At 41.1% G+C, this 20735-nt stretch overlaps 1 protein-coding gene across 1 annotated transcript in view; it reads right to left on the reverse strand.

The window, feature by feature from the left end:
• Window positions 1–20735, reverse strand: part of AOPEP (aminopeptidase O (putative)) — a 579895-nt gene that overhangs the window by 315863 nt on the left and 243297 nt on the right. The window contains exons 6-7 of the mRNA XM_063454969.1: window positions 17155–17344; window positions 13009–13115 (exon numbers count right to left, since the gene is read on the reverse strand). Of these exons, the coding sequence (XP_063311039.1) occupies window positions 13009–13115; window positions 17155–17344 (297 nt within the window). The remainder of the gene's footprint in view (window positions 1–13008; window positions 13116–17154; window positions 17345–20735) is intronic.

Genomic DNA, 20735 nt, shown 5'->3' on the forward strand with positions numbered 1-20735 from the left:
TATCTTGTCTCCGATTGTCTCCTTTTTTTTCCTCTTACAGCGACCCTTGTGCATCTTTTACTTCATCCCAGTCCATGTGTGTTTCTTTTTACCCTTCTCTAGCCTCTGTATTTCTCTTTCCCCCAGCCCCTTTTGTGTTGTTCTTAGCCCCAGCCACTTTGTCTCTTTCTCCCCTTCCAAATCTCATCTGTGTGTCTCTTTCTAACTCCAGACTCTGTGTGCCTCTCTCTCTTCTCCCAGCTACTCTCTGTCTCTTTTTCCCCAGCCCAGCGTTGCCTCCCACAAATCTTGTGTCACTTTGTTCCCCTTCCCTACTGTATGTCTCTTTGTCCCCCCAACAAACCTTCTGTGTGTCTCTCTTCCCCATCTCCTCCCTGTGTCTCTCTCTTACCCCTCTGTCTCTTTGTACCCCCATCCCCTGTGTCTCTCTATTACCCCATCTGTCTCTGTGTCCCCCTTCTCCTGTGTCTCTCTATTACCCCTCTATTTGTCCCCCATCCCCTGTTTCTCTATTACCCCTCAGTCTCTGTGTCCCCCCTCTCCCTGTGTTTCTATTATTCCTCTATTTGTCTCCCCCTTCCCCTCTATTTGCCTACCCCATCTCCTCTATTTGCCTCTCCCCTTCCCCTCTATTTGTCTCCCCCTTCCCCTCTATTTGCCTCTCCCCCTTCCCCTCTATTTGCCTCTCCCCCTTCCCCTCTATTTGCCTCTCCCCCTTCCCCTCTATTTGCCTCTCCCCCTTCCCCTCTATTTGTCTCCCCCTTCTCCTCTATTTGCCCCCCTTCTCCTCTATTTGTCTCCCCCCTTCCCCTCTATTTGTCTCCCCCCTTCCCCTCTATTTGTCTCCCCCTTCCCCTCTATTTGTCTCCCCCTTCTCCTCTATTTGTCTCCCCCCTTCCCCTCTATTTGCCTCTCCCCTTCCCCTCTATTTGCCTCTCCCCTTCCCCTCTATTTGCCTCTCCCCTTCCCCTCTATTTGCCTCTCCCCTTCCCCTCTATTTGTCTTCCCCTTCTCCTCTATTTGCCCCCCCTTCCCCTCTATTTATCTTCCCATCTATTTATCTTCCCCTCTATTTATCTTCCCCTCTATTTGCCCCCCACCCTTCCCCTCTATTTGCCCCCCCTTCCGTGTGCCTGCTTAACTTGTCACAGGAGGACTGAGGGAGGGGGCGGAGCTAACGACCATGCTCCCTCGCGGTCCCCATAATTCCTAGCATCTACACATCATAGAGTAGTGATTACTCTATGATGTGGCTGAGCTGGGGATTATGGGAACCGCGAGGGAGCATGGTCGTTAGCTCCGCCCCCTCCCTCAGTCCTCCTGTGCTGACAGCTATGCTGCTGTCAGTATCAGTGAGTGTGCTGCTGGATCGCTTGGGCGGCCGCCCGGCACACTCACTGATACTGACAGCAGGTACAGCTGTCAGCACAGGAGATGGGGCCGCCGGCTGCAAGGTAAGTATAAATCCTCAGAGTGTGCCGGCGGACCGGCCACCCGGCAGCACCGACAATGCGGCCGGTGGGCGCAATATTATTAAAATATAGGGAGCAGGGCTCCCTCTCTCCCTCCAGCCCCCCAGGTGCCGCGGCCCACCGGGAAATTTCCCGGTATCCCGGTGGGCCAGTCCGGCCCTGTATTCTGTTCCAGACTAAACTAACTCTGCAAAGGACGCTGGTGCCATAATAAAAAAACAAAGAATCATAATTTCGATAATAGTTATTTGTTACTTTTAGAAAGGCCCCATTTTATGATCCCTTTCCCTTCCATAACAAAAATATATTTGATGAAATTAAGGGCTAACCCCATCTGTTTACATCTGTAAGGATTTAGCATTGTGTTTTACAGAGCTGCCATTTTGGTATAATGGTTCAGTTTTTATAGTAAGAAAACTCATTTTTACAAAGGCCTGGAGGGGAAAGAATTCCAGCACTATGTTTACTAGCATGGGGAAAATGTAACTCCGCAGATGGGAAATTTACTACTAGTCAAATGTTATGGAAATTGTAAATGAATGTTGTCACTTTGCATCTAGGTACTCACAAGTGCACATTAGTGGATAACTATAGGCACCCGGACCACTTCATCTCAATGTCATGTGTCCCGTGTTTAAACCCTGCAGTTGAAAATAATGCCATTCTGCAGGAACAGCAATGATTTCTTTGCATGTTTTACCTGCCTCTATTGACTGTAAATAAGCCACTGGAGGCATTCCGTAAAATAGCAGAGCAACATAATTGGCGCAGCACAGCATTTTGGTGTGCATGCACACTAGCCTCCCAGCGCATTGGATTGAATGAGATCATCGATCTGTGTGATCTCAGCCAAGAAAGTGGAGCTTCAGCAAGGTTATCGGCATTGTGAGAGAAAAAAGATAAGTAATTTTTGTCCTGATAAAAATAAACCGTGACCAGGGCACTATAGCGTTAGGAATACATTTTCCTAATGCTAATTGTAATTTTTTACCATTGAAGCAGTTACGCAATTTTTTTGCATAATTTTTTAAGTATGCTGTTTATTTAAAGGACATAACCAATGAAGAAAGAATGCAGGCAATACTTTCTAATGGCATGAACAGGAAGGAACTCATGAAAAACAAAGTACAGTTGAAGCAGAAGAATGTATGTTTTTGTTTCCTAACTCAAAATAAATTATTTCGACCTTAAACATGCTAGCCTACTGTCACACATTACAAAAGATTTTTTTCTCCCCCATGACACCTCACGTGCTTTCTCAGTGCTATTAAGCTGAATGGCAATCACTAGCCTTAAAATATACACGTCTCTTAACGACTTCAGCCTAGGGCCCTGAAGAATTCTTTTATTGGCAGACTTCCTGTCGTCAACCACTCCCAGGATTGTCTGAAAGAAATCCCCCAATAACATTTAGTAATAATTACTGGCTATAATGACACAGCAATAAACAAAACAAAACAGTTTGAGAGGAGGGGGTAGGCATTCTGTATAAAGGTAAGGGAAAGGTATAAGCTGGTACTGTCTACAAATGCTCTGTAGGGTTAAACAGCATATAGGTTGTCCCAATGAGGTGTTTTCATATAAAAACAATTATTAGCCCTTCCATTAAAAGAAAAAAAACAAAACCTATTCTTCACACTAAAGGCCATCAGCAGCTGTTAGTCATAGTTATATGTCTGCCGGTGATAAAGCTTACTCTATTGTGTCTATAATTATCAACTAACTGCACACACACACATTACACACAAGCTCAGTGCCATTTATACCAGGGGTGTCCAATTCTTCATTGTGCTGTATGTTTCTCTCTAAAAGCATGTCGGAGAGTCAAGAGGCACGGCTCCTTTCAGTTTGCCACAGTTGCTTTTCCCTGGGCTCCAGTCCTGCCTTTGATGTCCATTAAATCAGGCTGTCAGATGGAAGAATACAAAGTCTCGGAGAGCAGGGTGTGGTTTTCAGAACAATATGTATTTTCTTCTTACTAATCCTCTGAGTGGTACAGTCAGTAACCTGAGAAGGAAAACTGGCCGACAGGCATATTTTCCTGGCCTGTGTGTCTGTGACAGGGTATGGTAGTGGTTACTGAACACAACAAAGGGATCGGCAGCATTCCAGAACTAATCTCTATGTTTGGGAGGAGTACTCTTATTCCTTCCTCAAAACCCCAAGTTAAGGCCCTTTTCAGGGTACCGGGACATTGGTAAAGCAGCAAGTTCAGGATTTCTAAGCCTCCGGCACTTCTTTCACCTGGATTTGCCAGAAAGCAAATCTACATATAGATGGCATCTGATTTTACGAAGACTGCATGGGTTCTTGCTTTTAACTCCGCGTCAATTTCCTCTGCTCTGCCAGTTTCCCAGTCATTTTCTCTTCGGTCTGTGGTTTCAAATGAAGCTACTATTAAGAATTTTATAAAAGTCTCGGTTCCAGAAACAAGACTCTAGAGCTGTTTTTATTTCACTTTCTTAAGAACAACATTTTGAGAATACACCAAACATTCTGACAAAATATACACTATTTATATTGTAATATTTAATATACACTGCGTGCAGAATTATTAGGCAAATGAGTATTTTGACCACATCATCCTCTTTATGCATGTTGTCTTACTCCAAGCTGTATAGGCTCGAAAGCCTACTACCAATTAAGCATATTAGGTGATGTGCATCTCTGTAATGAGAAGGGGTGTGGTCTAATGACATCAACACCCTATATCAGGTGTGCATAATTATTAGGCAACCTCCTTTCCTTTGGCAAAATGGGTCAAAAGAAGGACTTGACAGGCTCAGTAAAAGTTTAAAATAGTGAGATATCTTGCAGAGGGATGCAGCACTCTTAAAATTGCAAAGCTTCTGAAGCGTGATCATCGAACAATCAAGCGCTTCATTCAAAATAGTCAACAGGGTCGCAAGAAGCGTGTGGAGAAACCAAGGCGCAAAATAACTGCCCATGAACTGAGAAAAGTCAAGCGTGCAGCTGCCAAGATGCCACTTGCCACCAGTTTGGCCATATTTCAGAGCTGCAACATCACTGGAGTGCCCAAAAGCACAAGGTGTGCAATACTCAGAGACATGTCCAAGGTAAGAAAGGCTGAAAGACGACCACCACTGAACAAGACACACAAGCTGAAACGTCAAGACTGGGCCAAGAAATATCTCAAGACTGATTTTTCTAAGGTTTTATGGACTGATGAAATGAGAGTGAGTCTTGATGGGCCAGATGGATGGAATGGTAAAGGGCAGAGAGCTCCAGTCCGACTCAGACACCAGCAAGGTGGAGGTGGAGTACTGGTTTGGGCTGGTATCATCAAAGATGAGCTTGTGGGGCCTTTTCGGGTTGAGGATGGAGTCAAGCTCAACTCCCAGTTTCTGGAAGACACCTTCTTCAAGCAGTGGTACAGGAAGAAGTCTGCATCCTTCAAGAAAAACATGATTTTCATGCAGGACAATGCTCCATCACACGCGTCCAAATACTCCACAGCGTGGCTGGCAAGAAAGGGTATAAAAGAAGAAAATCCAATGACATAGCCTCCTTGTTCACCTGATCTGAACCCCATTGAGAACCTGTGGTCCATCATCAAATGTGAGATTTACAAGGAGGGAAAACAGTACACCTCTCTGAACAGTGTCTGGGAGGCTGTGGTTGCTGCTGCACGCAATGTTGATGGTGAACAGATCAAAACACTGACAGAATCCATGGATGGCAGGCTTTTGAGTGTCCTTGCAAAGAAAGGTGGCTATATTGGTCACTGATTTGTTTTTGTTATGTTTTTGAATGTCAGAAATGTATATTTGTGAATGTTGAGATGTTATATTGATTTCACTGGTAAAAATAAATAATTGAAATGGGTATATATATTTTTTTGTTAAGTTGCCTAATAATTATGCACAGTAATAGTCACCTGCACACACAGATATCCCCCTAAAATAGCTGTAACTGAAAACAAACTAAAAACTACTTCCAAAAATATTCAGCTTTGATATTAATGAGTTTTTTGGGTTCATTGAGAACATGGTTGTTGTTCAATAATAAAATTAATCCTCAAAAATACAACTTGCCTAATATTTCTGCACTCCCTGTAATACAGGAAATAAAAATCACACAATGTGAACTACTAGCTGAACAATCCTGTGAAGTTGATTGTTGAAATTTAACTCGGTGAAAATATTATATATCAACAAAAACAGAGAATTTGAGAACTCTGAGAACAAACAAAAGCTTAGAGAAACTCAGTAGCTTGCCCTTTGGTTAATTCCTGCTCAGGTCTCAAAAATGCTATTGCTCAGTTCTGCACCACATATAAATTCCTTTTTTTTTGCTTAGGGAGAGCCCTAGAGAAACTAAGTTTCTCTCTAAGCTTTTGCCCATTCTCAGATGTCATATTTCGTTTTTGTTGCAATGCATTTGTGTGGGATCTCCCTAAGCTTACATGGCCAATCCAAACGTGGACCCAATGCTCACTGTGTACACCTCACTGACGAAGGCCAAATAAGCCCAAAACAATCGTCCGGCGTTGCTGTATCTCTTGTGCACAGAGGACTTGCCAGCAATTCGGTCCTGGAAATCCATTTTGGATGGGATCGGTCTGATATGTTTTCTTTGTAATGGCAAAAGTGAACAAAAATATTTTTGAGACCTGAGCGGGGACTAGCCCAAGAGCAAGCTACTACGTTTTTCTAAGCTTTTCCTGAATTCAGAATTCTTATATTCTCAATTTTTTTTGCAAAATATATATTGCCGCATTTTAGGAAATTCAGCTTTAACAGTTTTAATAATCTTACATTTTCTTAACTCGGTTTTTAGACAATATAGGCAGCAAATAGAATTTTTTCTGCCACGGACATTATTATTACTGGTCAGCATCTGATCATCTAATTGTTGGACCTCTATTTAGAATTGTTCTTAAGATGGAAAGTGCATAGTTCTGCCTGCCACCATGAATCACTGTTCATGCTTTGGGCTTCTGCTGAGGATGAACACATATTGCCTCACGCTAGCCAGAGGAAGAAAGAACATATATTTGGGACACAGAGTCACAAATGTTCTCAGGCATGCTCACAGAGCCTGGTGGGCTGCGGCACCTGGGGCCAGGCAGACAGCCCTTATAATCCTGGCTAATGTAATTTAAATATTTTCCCCTTGGACTGTGCCAGCCTGTGACAGTCCGAGGGGAGTAAACAGGGAGGAGCTGAGGGCTGGTGTGGCCACAATTAGGCTGCTGGCGGCCGGAGGGAGACCTGTCAGTCTCCCTTCACTAGTTACAGCCATTTTGTCCGCATGACCCGCCCTGTATGGAAGTCCCGTCCCCTGAGTGGAAGCTCCACCCCCATGCACATTGCTGACCTCGCTGGATAGCAACTTCACCTACCAGTGACAGGTAAGCTTCAGCCATGACAGTGATTGTGTGTGTGTGTGTGTGTGCGCCTGCTAGTGAGTGAGCTTGTGTCAGGATACAAGTTGATCCAGCACGCAGAACTGTATCACACTTAGGACTAAAGGTAATGTCTTACCTGGCCTTAGCATGGCCGGACTTAATGTACCAGAGAACAGTCAGAGGTCGGCGACACAGAATGAGACACAACGATGAGGGAAAGCCAAAAGTCAAGGATACCAGAATACAGGGAAGTCAAACAAAGCCAAAGTTAATAACCAGAAATAAACGCTCAGAAAAATACTCTCGGATAACCTACTTTGAGAAACATCGACAGGGCAATGAGGAAAAGGAAAAAGGAGTTTAAATAAGTCTCCTTCAGATCAGATTGGCCGTACCCGGCCTTTGACCCCACAACGTGTGTGCGCGTCCTTTGCGTGACGTCACACGCACGCCGACGTCGTCAATACCATGGGCGGACGTGGGGTTACAAATCTGAATGGATCCGCAGTGGCCGGCATCCTTCAACATGCCGCAGGAGTCAGATAAACCGGCACAGGGCTGCTGAGTAGCACCTCCATTAATGCCAGAAAAGCATTTGCCATTACGGACACCCCAAGGTGGGGATAAACATGTGACAGCTTGTGTGTGTGTGCCTGTTAGTGAGTGAGCTTGTGTGTGTGTCTGCTAGTGAGTGAGCTTGTGTGTGTGTGTGTGCATGCTAGCGAGAGAGCTTGTGAGTGTGTTGGCCTGCTAGTGAGTTAGCTTCTGTGTGTGTGTCTGCTAGTGAGTGAGCTTGCATGTGTGTGTGCCTGCTAGTGAAAGAGCTTGTGTGTGTCGGTGAGCGAGTGTGTGTGTGTGTTTGTGTCAGTGAGCGAGTGTTTGTGTGTTAGTGAGCAAATGTGTGTTTGTATGTGTCAGTGAGCAAGTGTGTGTGTTTGTGTGTGTCAGTGAGCGAGTGAGTGTTTGTTTAGGTGACCGGTCCCACTCCAATCACACGGGTAAGAGGTTTTTCCCCCCACGCTGTGCTGGTCTCGCTGCAGCTGGCCCTGCTTCCATGACTGCGATCATCAATCTTGATGATCCCAGCCAATCCAATGCTTTTCTATAGGAACGCATTGGAAGGCTATTGCGCATGTATAGTAATATTATTATCTGGGATGGCAAGACATATTACATGCGACAATATATGACAGAATGACTTATGGGGCTGGCGTTTTTTTTCCAGCCTGCCCAACCGGACTTTCTCGATGTGCTCTTGAATTGACAAGAATACTTAATCTTTAACAACACTTCTAGGGATATATGAGAAAAACCTGCGACAATTTATGTAACAATATTAAATAGAGGCTGTTATCTTTAACCCTGTATGCATTTACAGATACTCGCAGATTCAAACCCAATACATAACAAGCAGAAATATACATATTCCTACATATTTACAAATGCAGTTGTCTTATTATGTTTTTTATGCCTACAATGTCCAACACCCAACAAGTGAATCCAGCCTTGCATTTAGCCTAAATGCTCTCAATTCAAAGTAAGGAAACATTTAAAGGGTGGCTAAATGTACAATGCCACAGATCTCATGAAGTGTTCTGGGTGCAGTGGCCCTGTAGTTTTAACCCTGTAATTTAAAGCATTGCATTTCTGTAAAAACAGCAATGTTTGCATTGCAGGGTCAAAAAAAAACTCTACTAGTTGTCTTCCTGGCAGCCACTAGCAGAGTTACCTATAGAACAACCGAGGGAAACTTGGCCATGTGGCCAAGCTCATAGGAAAGCACTGAAACCAATGCTTTTTTATGAGAAGCATTTGTATGTGCCCGCAGCACTCGCAATTCAAGTGCATCAGTACCTGATGATCCTCTATGAGGAGCATTGGTTGGACCAAAGGCTTTTAAGCGATACTTGCTGGATGGCATTATGAGAGGAGAGGCTGGCAGCAAGGACGACCAAGTGTTGGCGCTGGAGGTAAGTGAAACTTTTTTATTATTATTATTTTTATACCATGGGGATACTCTAATTATGGGCTATGGCACTATAGCATTGGGAATCATGTTTGTGTTTATAATGCTATTGTATTCCTTTAAGACCTGATGGCATTAAAGAGTTATGTACTTGAAATGGGTTTCTTTAGAACGTAACATTATTTAGTAAAGAATTACAAATATTATGTATATATGTTGTTTTAAGATTTTTAAACGGTTCAACAAAGGTGTTAGAAATAGTTGGACATTTATTACCTGGCCTTAGAACATACAGTTGTGATCAAAAGTTTGCATACCCTTGGAGAATTGGTAATTTATGTACCATTTGTAAAGAAAACATGAGTGAGCAGACAAAACACATTTCTTTTATTTCTTATGGGATTCATATTTAACTGTAGGTTATAACAGAATGGCACAATCATAAAGCAAAACATGGCAACACAGAAAAAAAATGAAATGACCCCTGTTCTAAAGTCTGCATACCCTTAGTTCTTAATACTGTGTATTGCCCCTTTAGCATCAATGACAGTGTGCAGTCTTTTGTATTAGTTGTCTACGAGGCCCCTAATTCTTTCAGGGGGTATAGCTGCCCATTAGTCTTGGCAAAATGCCTCCAGGTCATGCAAAGTCTTTAATCGTCTTGCATGAACTGCACTTTTGAGATCTCCCCAGAGTGGCTCAATCATATTAAGGTCAGGAGACTGTGATGGTCACTCCAGAACCTTCACTTTCTTTCTGCTGTAACCACTGGATGGTTAGCTTGGCCTTGTGTTTAGGGTCATTGTCATGCTGGAAAGTCCAAGAGCGTTCCATGTGCAGCCTTCATGCAGAAGAATGCAAATTGTCTGCCAGTATTTCCTGATAACATGCTGCATTCATCTTGCCATCAATATTCACAAGATTCCCTGTGCCTTTAGAGCTCACACCCTGAAAAACATCAGTGAGCCACCACCATGCTTCACAGTAGGGATGGTATTCTTTTCACTATAGGCCTTGTTGACCCCTCTCCAAACATTGTGCTTATGGTTGTGACCATAACTCTCTATTTTAGTCTAGTCACTCCAATTTACAGTGTGCCAGAAGCTGTGAGGCGTGTCAAGGTGTTGTCAGACATATTGTAATCTGGCTTTTTTTGTGGCATTGGCACAGTAAAGGCTTCTTTCTGGCAACTCAACGGTGCAGCTCATTTTTGTTCAAGTAACGTCGTATTGTGCAACCACACCATCTTTTCCCAGAGCAGTCTGTATTTCTCCTGAGGTTACCTGTAGGTTTTTCGTTGCATCCCGAACAATTCTTCGGCAGTTGTGGCTGAAATCTTTCTTAGTCTACCTGAACTTGGCTTGGTACCCAGAGATCCCCAAATTTTCCACTTCTTAATAAGTGATTGAACAATACTGACTGGCATTTCCATGGCTTTGGATATCTTTGTATGTCCTTTTCTACCTTATAAAGTTCCATTACCTTGTTACACAACTCTTTTGACAGTTCTTTTATGCTCCCCATGGCTCAGAATCTAGCATGCTCAGTGCATCCCGCATTTATACACAGACACTGATTGCAATTCAAAAAGCCACAGGAAAGTAACCTTTAATTGTCATTTTAACCTGTGTGTGTCACCTTGTGTGTCTGTAACAAGGCCAAACATTCAATGGTATGTCAACTTTTGATGAGGGCCATTTGGGTGATTTCTGTTATCATTATGATTTAAAATGGTGATGAATTATGTGATAATAAATGGCTTCATATGATCACTATCCTTCAATAAATAATTTTTTTGCATGGTCAGTCATATTTTCAAAATCAATGCCAAACTTTCACAATTTTTGCCAATGTAGCACACTTTTGAGCACAACTGTATATGTGCATGCATCTGGCCTTCTCTTACTGACTGGTTGCAAATTTGATTGCAAATTGTATTGATTTTACTTTTTTTGTGAGTTGTTTTATAACCAATGTAGGAATCTGAATAAAGAACAGAGGTTAGATATTTGCCTTTTTATTGGTTTGCGTAATGAACTCCTTGGCAGTTAAGTTAAAATCTTTTATAAAGAACATGTTACAAGCTATTCTTTTTTTTTGCTTTGCTGAGGAGATTATGAACATGTGTATACAGGAGAGATTTAAAATAATTACTGTGGACTCCTAGCTTGAAATACTAATAAACATGAAAAGAAAATGTGCACACAGATAAAACAAAAAAAACAAGTGAACGATGAAGAAGGATAAAGTAGAAAGAATGATGGGGATTCTAAGATAAAGTTAAAAGATGAAATAAAAAAAAAAAAGTTATAACGACCATAATGAACAGTGACAAAGAGAAAAAAAGCTAGGCAGCTAGTTAGAGATAATATAAAAATGAGCAGAAAAAATAAACAAAGTAAGCACATTTGTTTACACTCTATTGCTGAATAAGGTTCTAGGCAATCTTTCTTCTTTGTAAATAAATGGTCATTATGGTTTCATTTGCTTCACCTTTTAGATACACTAAGATATTTAACTTGCCATTATACAAGAAATAGAACACACAAATAGTGTTAACGTCAACAACATGTTCTACGCTAATAATATCTCACATATAACAATGCTAGCTTTAGGAAGAGAATCCTATAGATATAGCTGAGCAGGTAAACCAAAAAAGCAGATATATGTACATATTTCTACTAGACACTCTTTAGCTTATGTAGGAAGTAAAATGGCACATTTGTCTGAAACTGCATTTTACCAAATCAATACAAAATAATAAACATATAACTAATGAGTGGAAGAGCAAAAAGAATCCCTTTCATCCTATTCAGCCATTAATAGACATGAGCAATTTGTTTTGTTCCAAATGTAAATTCGGACGAATTTCGGCAATTCGAATTGCTGAATTGCCAAAGTGCCAAATTTCTAAAGTGCCGAACCAAACCGAATTGCCGAAGTGCAGAATTTCCGAAGTCCCGAATTTCGGAAGTGCCGAACTAAACTGAGTTGCTGAAGTGCCGAATTTCAGGAGTGCCGAAGTGCTTTGGATTTCTGAAAAGTGGAAAAACAAGAGAGGGGGGGAGGGGGAGATATTGCGTGAATGATGACAGGAATCTAACCCTAACCCTATCCCTAGATGTGTAAGTGGTTGTGGTGGTTAGGGGTAGGGTTAGGGGTAGTGGTAGGGTTTGTGGTGGGTTAAGGGGTAGAGGTAGGGTTAGGGAATTTCTGTAGTCCTGAAGTGCCTAAATCCCAAATTGCCGAAGTCCCAAAGTGCCGAAGTCACGAATTTCAGAGGTGCCAGACCGAACCTAAGTCTCGAATTGCTGAAGTGCCGAATTGCCGAAGTCCTGAATTGCCGAAGTCCGAATTTCGGAAGTGCCGAACCAAACCAAATTTGTTGCCCATGCACATCCCTAGCCATTAATTCTTCTATACTTACTAGCAAATCAAGATGCTTTGCAAAGCAATAGTGATCTTATCAACACACCACACTTGCTCTGTTTATCATTTTACCAGACACATTTTCTTAAAACTTGCATACAATTATTTGAAACATTAGGTACACAGCTACCACATTAACATATGATAAAACAGAAATCTGCAAGAGGGAGCCCAATTGTTTTGATCCATTATTTAAAACAATGCTCCTTGGTGAACTATTTAATACTGTTACATGCTGACATTTGATTCACTGATGTCTCTTCTAGTGTTTGGAATGTGTACTACTACTGAGCACTTTGAGTGCTGGATCAGCATTATCAATGAGTAATTCATCTTTAATTGATACTAAAGGAAACATACATTGTACAGTGACAATAAGAGAAGCAGCAGATAGAGATACATAGAGATGGCTTAATATATGCAACAAGATGCTCGTGCACCCTCTATCTCCCACTTAGAGAACATAATATGCTTCACATCACAAGAAGGAGAAAATAACATCACAACAAAACAGTTTTCAACAAAGCACGAATACTACAACAATGGTTGAGAATCACAATCATTTGAAATACAAGAACATTGTGTCTTGCTTGTTGGTGGAACGTAGAAAACATTAGGACAAAAGCAACATTACAAAATAAACAAAGCATATCACGAATGAGGTGTATTTGCATCCCTAAGAAGTATGTTTATAATGTTTATATTTAGGCAAACGTTTCCATATCTATAGCATGAAAGAAATAATAATATGACCAAGTGTGACTTCATACCTTAGTATTTGCAAATCTTCCTGAGAATTCTTCACTTCATCAGTCAGACGCCTCAATCGAAGCAAAGCTTTCAATTCATGCAGTTCCTTTGCTTCTTCTGCCAACAACTATTTAATGGGAAATGGTAAAGATAAAGATAAAAAAGAACATGTAAGGCAAAATAATAATTCCCCTACTTTGGGGTGGTTAGTACATGCGCATTAGTGCTGTAATCAAAATATCACTGCTGATGATCGTTTTATTTGGCCAGCTGTTAAAAACATTTATTAACATTATCTGGGTTACTCACTAAAATAGAAATTGTGAAGAATTAATTGGAATTGAAAATGTTATGCCATAATAGCCAAATGTGGGAAAAGACTGTATCTATAACACTAATGTTACATGTCAACTATGTTGACCAATGACTAGCAATTCTCTTTTTACCAGTTTACCACTTTCCTGTTTAGTGAATAACTCACTTTGTTTCTAAAGTCATTAACTATGTTTGTTTTGTCCAATATCTACTTTGCTTCTCAGAGTAAGGTTGGAGGGAAATACTTGTGTAGATGACTGTCTCTTTTTTACAAAAACAGTGAAATTGAATACACACATGAAAAATATGGTCTTCTATTAACCGTAGATCAAAGAAACAAGCTTACAAAAACGATTTGTGAAATTATATTTGGTTGCAAACATACAGAGTTTGGGGCCACCAATTTTTGGTGTTATGATTCAGGGAACCCTGGTATCTCTTTGACATAGTTGAGTAGAAATGAAAGCTTAATGATGATTAATTCTAAAAAGAGTGAAACACATAATATTAGTGTAAATCTACTAAATATTTGTTAAATTAACTCTAATGAACCATGACATTTTAATGTTTAAATGGCACTCTAAGCAGCTAACCCACTGGTCTTTGCTGGGAATGTGTTGCCAGAAGTCTCTGGGCATCATTCGCCAGTCTGTTGTGAAACTGATTAGGAGCACTTTGATTAACCCCTTAAGGACACATGACATGTGTGACATGTCATGATTCCCTTTTATTCCAGAAGTTTGGTCCTTAAGGGGTTAAAACTGGAGTTACTTACCAGTTCTCATAGACTGCTCCCTCCTAAGCTGTTTTTATAATGAGGAATTTACACATTCACATTAAAAACATCAGTTTCCCCAACCTGGATGGCAATAAGAGATTGAGAGCGATAAAGTCGGTTAAGCTCACTACTCTCAACCAATCACTGCCATCCAGCTTTGACAGAGCGAATAATAATTATGCGAAAGTCTAAATTTTTATTTTTTTTTCAAATATTTTCCATTATGAAAGAACTACTTTGCTGTATGACCAACCTCCACACTAGAGGAACATTCAGATGGATCTTCAGCAGATACGCTTACCCCCAAATTACAATATGAAGAAGCCAAAGCTGATCCCTGCGGCAACTCAACTAACGTGTATTGCTGCACATACTAACAATGCAATGCAGTGTGTTATGCTTCATTTATAATGTGTGTAGTAGCATACAGAGGGGGACAGTCATGCTTCTTGTCTCTGAGATTCTTAGACAGTCTGACTGCTTACTCTGGGATGGTGCTAGGATACTCCTGACACCGTAACCACTACAGAAGACTGTAGGGTGATTTTGTGAGGTGAATTAAGGGGAATTAAGGAGGTTATGTTGTAGACTGGGGGGATTTAGGGGGATTTAGGGAGGTTAGGGTGCAATTTAGGGTGGATTAGGACAGGTATGCATTAGTCTAGGGCAGGGGTTCCCAATTATTTTTTCCTGTGGAACCCTTTGACATAGTGTATCAATATCTTGAACCCTCCCCCTCCCCCTCCCCCATGCCCTGGAAAAAAAAAATTGTGCCGTTTTTTTGTATGTGTCAGTGTGTATGTGTATATCTGACACACTGATACGCACACAAACACTGGCACATAGATACACACATCTTGACACAACATGTATCTCTGTGTATATATGTATCTGTGTATCTGTGAGTCAAGGTGTGTGTATCTGTGTGTCAAAGTGTGTGTCTGTGTTTGTATGTGTCTGTGTATCAAGGTGTGTGTGTTTGTGTGTATGTGTTTGTGTGTATATGTATTATAGTGGCCCACAGATACACACTGACACACAGACACACACCTTGACACGCAGATACACATACTCAGATACACACTGACACACACATCTTGAGTCACAAATAAACACACTCAGATACACACAGTGACATATACACACACTTACACACTCAGATACACACTGGCAAATACACACACTGACACACTCAGATACACACACACTGCAATATACACACACACAGGCACATACAAACACACTGATACACACTGGCACACACACACATACTTAGATACACACAGTGACACATACAAAAACCTTGACACACAGATACACACACTGACACACTGGCACACATACTCTTTGACAGACACACATACACTCTCACTGAAAAACACACATACTCTTTGACAGACACACAAACACATACAAACTCCCTAACAGACACACATACATTATTTTACATTTCACTCCACCCAGCCCCCCTACCTTTAGGAGTGCTGGCATGGAGTCCCTGTGGTCCAGTGGGGCTGCTGGCGAGCGGGCGGCTGGCAAACAGGCGGCGAGGGAGCAGTGACCTTCCTGTTCAGCTCCCTCGTGTGCCTCTTAGTGATGCCGGAGCGAGAGTGACGTCATTTTCCGGCTCCAGCATCACTGCTGTGCGCGCGAAGGAGCTGAGCAGGGAGATCACTGCTCACTGCTCCCTCAACGCCCGTGGCCATTTTATTTTTAAAACCTTTCCGCGGAACCCAGCAATTGGGAAATGCAGGTCTAGGGTGATCAGGACAGTCATGCAGGATTAACAGTTTACATAGCAGGCTAGGGAGAAATTAGGGAGATTAGTGTGGTGCATTAATGTAGTTGGGGTAAAGAGTGATACACAAAATGTGAAGGAGTGTAGAATGGCAATGAGTAGGAGTGATGTTTTGGTGTTTAACTCTTTTACTCCAGTTTCAGGAAAACAGCTTTGTATTCCTAACGCTAAAGTGTTCCTTTAATTTAGAATTGTAGTGTGATGGTGATTTCAGATAATGCTTGGCTTGTAGATAAAAATAAATAGCAGTCAACACTTGCTTCACCCCAGTATGCTTCCCTTCCCCTACACAGGATTCTCTAGCAACCAATATATTTTCCATCTTTTATATTGTTAGACTGAATACATATGAGACTGATTTAAAATAATTACACTTTTTAACCACATTTTTATTTAAAATTGTTACCATGTGATCAGCAAAGAGACAGAGGGGTTGAGGGAACAAGTACAACCCCATAAGCACTGTCCGTATGAGTAAATGTTTTTAAAAGGGAAACACCACTGCCCAAAAAACAAAGCAAAATATTTACTTAGTAAATATATACCCTATGAAAACATACATGCATTTAATTATGAGTTTACTCATTGTTGGTGTATCTAAAACAGCAAAGCAGGTTCTATGAGGAATTACCTCACCCACGTGTTTAGCTCCACTGTGCTAAACAATCAGGAAGTAACAGGACTGGTGAGCTACAAACAAACAGTCTCCCGGGAGGCTAAACTAGCACATTGTCACACGATGCTCTACTACCTTCCTTAATTTTGCATTAGTTGTTTTATAATACTAATACTGCAATAACCGAAATACAAGAATAAAACAAGAGTATAGTTGCATGGTATTGTGCTGTGTCCCATTGTTTCTGAAAGAACACATTCTAGATGCTGTTCACACCTAGCCATGTATGTTAAGAGTAATGGTGTAACCTCAATGATAAAGAGGGAATGGAGGAGAAAAATTGGTTGAGAATTTTTCTCCTTAGCTTTAGCTAAAAAAGGGTGAGTGGTCAGAACAACAGATGACATTGGGCAAAGTTAACAAGATCGTGGACTCGACTTGATGTATGGAAGGTCATATAATTACTGGTTACATGGAGGATCAAGAGATGTGTAAAATAAATGAGTCTGGAATGGTACATTGCAGGGAGGATCAAAGTCTAGGTAGCTCAACAGGATCAGTAATAGCGAATTGTGTAGCCCTCTAGATGAGGCACTTAATGGTATGGGGACCCATATGCATAACTGCAATGCCTAACATATATATGTGCAAAACATTACCTTTTTAACATTTGTTAAAAGTACATCCTCCAAATGTGTAGCAAATCCTTCACTTATCCATTCTTCTGTCCAATCACGTGCACCAATTGCCAAACCAAACCAAGCATGTGCAATTTCATGGCAAACACGTGTCATACATAGATCGTTTCTTCCAGTTAGTATGCTGTGAGACAGATAGATGATGTGTGGGCTGGATCAAAAAAAACAGAGCAACAAATTACACTCTGCACCATCATCTTGTTCCAACATGTACGTCTTTATTTTCATGTACTGTTAATTAACTTTGTCATCAAATTATTATCACTTAAATGCCAGATACTTGCAAACCTGTTGTATCACTGACTTCCTTATAAAGGGGAGAACATTTTTCATTGTATGTTGGGTACAAGTCTTCTAATGTCATGTTACAAAGTATTAGCTGAACATCCAATATACATTAAAAAAACTAATCCTAAAAGAACCTCTTGAAATGACTACATGGATTCTGTTGCCTCTAATCATTTATCTGAAATGATAACAGTAACAATGCTTCATTGAAAAAAAATATAGAAACATTTGAATCCAAGGCTGTGTTGTAATAGTACTGAAATGCATTTCCTTTTTTTTTCTGAGATCAAACACGCTATACCAATTATAGAATGTCAGGAAGGAGACCATATAGAGCTCCAGACTGTTTTGTCTGTGATACTGTATCTTCTAAATAAGAATTTAGCTATCCCATGGCTTAAAAATACATGGGATCCATAGTCAAGAGACTATCACTGGGAATACATTTTAACATGGACCAAGAAAACAAACTGCTAGGAAATGTAGACGGCTCCCATTAACTGTGTACATTATCACACATTAATATTATTTATGATTGCTGTGGTTTACTTAATTGAAGAAAAATATGAAAACTACCCTAATAAAAAGAAGTTGGTGACTGCTCGAGCGGTTTAATCCAAAAGTCTGTGTCCCATCGCCGAATCACCCTAACTCACTGTTCTTACGTTTTCTCAAGAAGGCTCTTGTAGAATTGGGCAGCAGCGCTGATACTAAGAGCCAGTTAGTGACTCAAAACATTCATAAAACTTGCTTGAAAAACTTACGTTTCAATAATTAAGTGGTCTGGGTGCCGTGGATCTTTTCTTTTCCTTTTTGGTACATTTTTATTTTGGTAGTGCAATGGCAAAACCCCAAACTGTTTGAAACCTGCATTCATGAGGTATATGGGAGGTATCAATGCAAATTATTATTATTATTATGATTATTATTGGTATTCATATAGCGCCAACAAATTCCTTAGCGCTTTACAATATTATTAGAGGGGGAGATTAGAGAATAAATGCAACAATTACAAAAACTTACAGGAACAATAGGTTGAAGAGGATCCTGCTCAAACCAGCTTAAAGTCTATGGGAGGTGGGGTATAAAACACAATAGGACAGGAGATAGCAATCAAACAAGGTGTGAGAGAAGCAGAGCTACAGGAGAGAATAGAGTGAAGCCCTTTAGGAGAGAGTAAGGGACAGGTAAAGGTTACTCTGGGAGGCCGTAAGTATTCCTAAAGAGATGGACTTTGAGGCACTTTTTAAATGATTGAAGACTAGTGGACAGTCTGGTGGTGGTAGGCAGGCTATTCCAAATGAAAGGAGCTGCCCGCGAGAAGTCCTGCAAGCGTGAGTTGGATGTACGGGTGTGAGCATAGCGGAGAAACCGAGAAAGGGCATACCTACGGATTAGTGAAGAGATATAGGAGGGGCTAGAATTGTTCAGTGCTATATTTAGGTATGGGTTAGTACCCTGAATTAACTCCTATACAATACTGGAAGCCAATGTAAGGACTGACAGAGGGGAGTGGTGTGAGAGGAGAGACAGGAGAGGAAAATCAGTCTGGTGGCAGCATTTATTACTGACTGTAGTGGGGCAATACAACTTCTGGGAAGACCAACTAGGAGATAGTTACTATAATCCATGCGAGAGATTACTAGAGCAAGGAGGGTCAAGGAGAGAGTTGGAATTGAGGAAACAAGCCAGATGGGTAAAGACAATTTTTTTCCAGACGCTTTGAGGAAACCGGGAGCAGGCATATGGGACAATAGTTAGAAGGGGAGGATGGGTCAAGAGATTTTTTTTTTTTAAGATGGGTACTACAGTAGCATGTTTAAGGGTACCAGGGACAACACCAGAAGAGAGAGAGCAGTTGAAGATGTGTGTTAAGAAAGGCACAAGACCAGGGCTGGACAGGGGGAAAAATTCAGCCTGGATATTTTTTATCACAGTGGCCCACTAAGAACGGGGCGGGGCAATGACAAACAGGCCCCCTCTCAAAGTGAGCATGTTGGTTCAATGCTCTTCCAGGGCAGACCATCCACAGAGCTCTGTTGAAAAAAAGCTAGAGAAAAAAAACTTATATTTGTTCTGCACAGTGCAGGCAAATTTAGTTACATGTATCAGAAGATAGGGATTTTGGGATATCGCTGAAGTACCTAAAATAAAGTACAGAAAACGTAGTGCAATATTGTCTGAAACCAGTATAATGCAAGGTGTAACATTACACTCACAAATTCCAAGCGTTTAAAACGTATTAGAGGTGCCTCCCCACGATACAGGGAGTGCAGAATTATTAGGCAAGTTGTATTTTTGAGGATTAATTTTATTATTGAACAACAACCATGTTCTCAATGAACCCAAAAAACTCATTAATATCAAAGCTGAATATTTATGGAAGTAGTTTTTAGTTTGTTTTTAGTTTTAGCTATTTTAGGGGGATATCTGTGTGTGCAGGTGACTATTACTGTGCATAATTATTAGGCAACTTAACAAAAAACAAATATATACCCATTTCAATTATTTATTTTTACCAGTGAAACCAATATAACATCTCAACATTCACAAATATACATTTCTGACATTCAAAAACAAAACAAAAACAAATCAGTGACCAATATAGCCACCTTTCTTTGCAAGGACACTCAAAAGCCTGCCATCCATGGATTCTGTCAGTGTTTTGATCTGTTCACCATCAACATTGCGTGCAGAAGCAACCACAGCCTCCCAGACACTGTTCAGAGAGGTGTACTGTTTTCCCTCCTTGTAAATCTCACATTTGATGATGGGGTTCAGATCAGGTGAACAAGGAGGCCATGTCATTAGATTTTCTTCTTTTATACCCTTTCTTGCCAGCCACGCTGTGGAGTACTTGGACGCGTGTGATGGAGCATTGTCCTGCATTAAAATCATGTTTTTCTTGAAGGATGCAGACTTCTTCCTGTACCACTGCTTGAAGAAGGTGTCTTCCAGAAACTGGCAGTAGGACTGGGAGTTGCGCTTGACTCCATCCTCAACCTGAAAAGGCCCCACAAGCTCATCTTTGATGATACCAGCCCAAACCAGTACTCCACCTCCACCTTGCTGGCGTCTGAGTCGGACTGAGTCTCTGCCCTTTACCAATCCAGCCACGGGCCCATCCATCTGGCCCATCAAGACTCACTCTCATTTCATCAGTCCATAAAACCTTAGAAAAATCAGTCTTGAGATATTTCTTGGCCCAGTCTTGACGTTTCAGCTTGTGTGTCTTGTTCAGTGGTGGTCATCTT

This window comes from Pelobates fuscus, chromosome 5 (assembly GCF_036172605.1).
Source record: "Pelobates fuscus isolate aPelFus1 chromosome 5, aPelFus1.pri, whole genome shotgun sequence".
In the NCBI taxonomy this organism is placed as follows: Eukaryota; Metazoa; Chordata; class Amphibia; order Anura; family Pelobatidae; genus Pelobates; species Pelobates fuscus.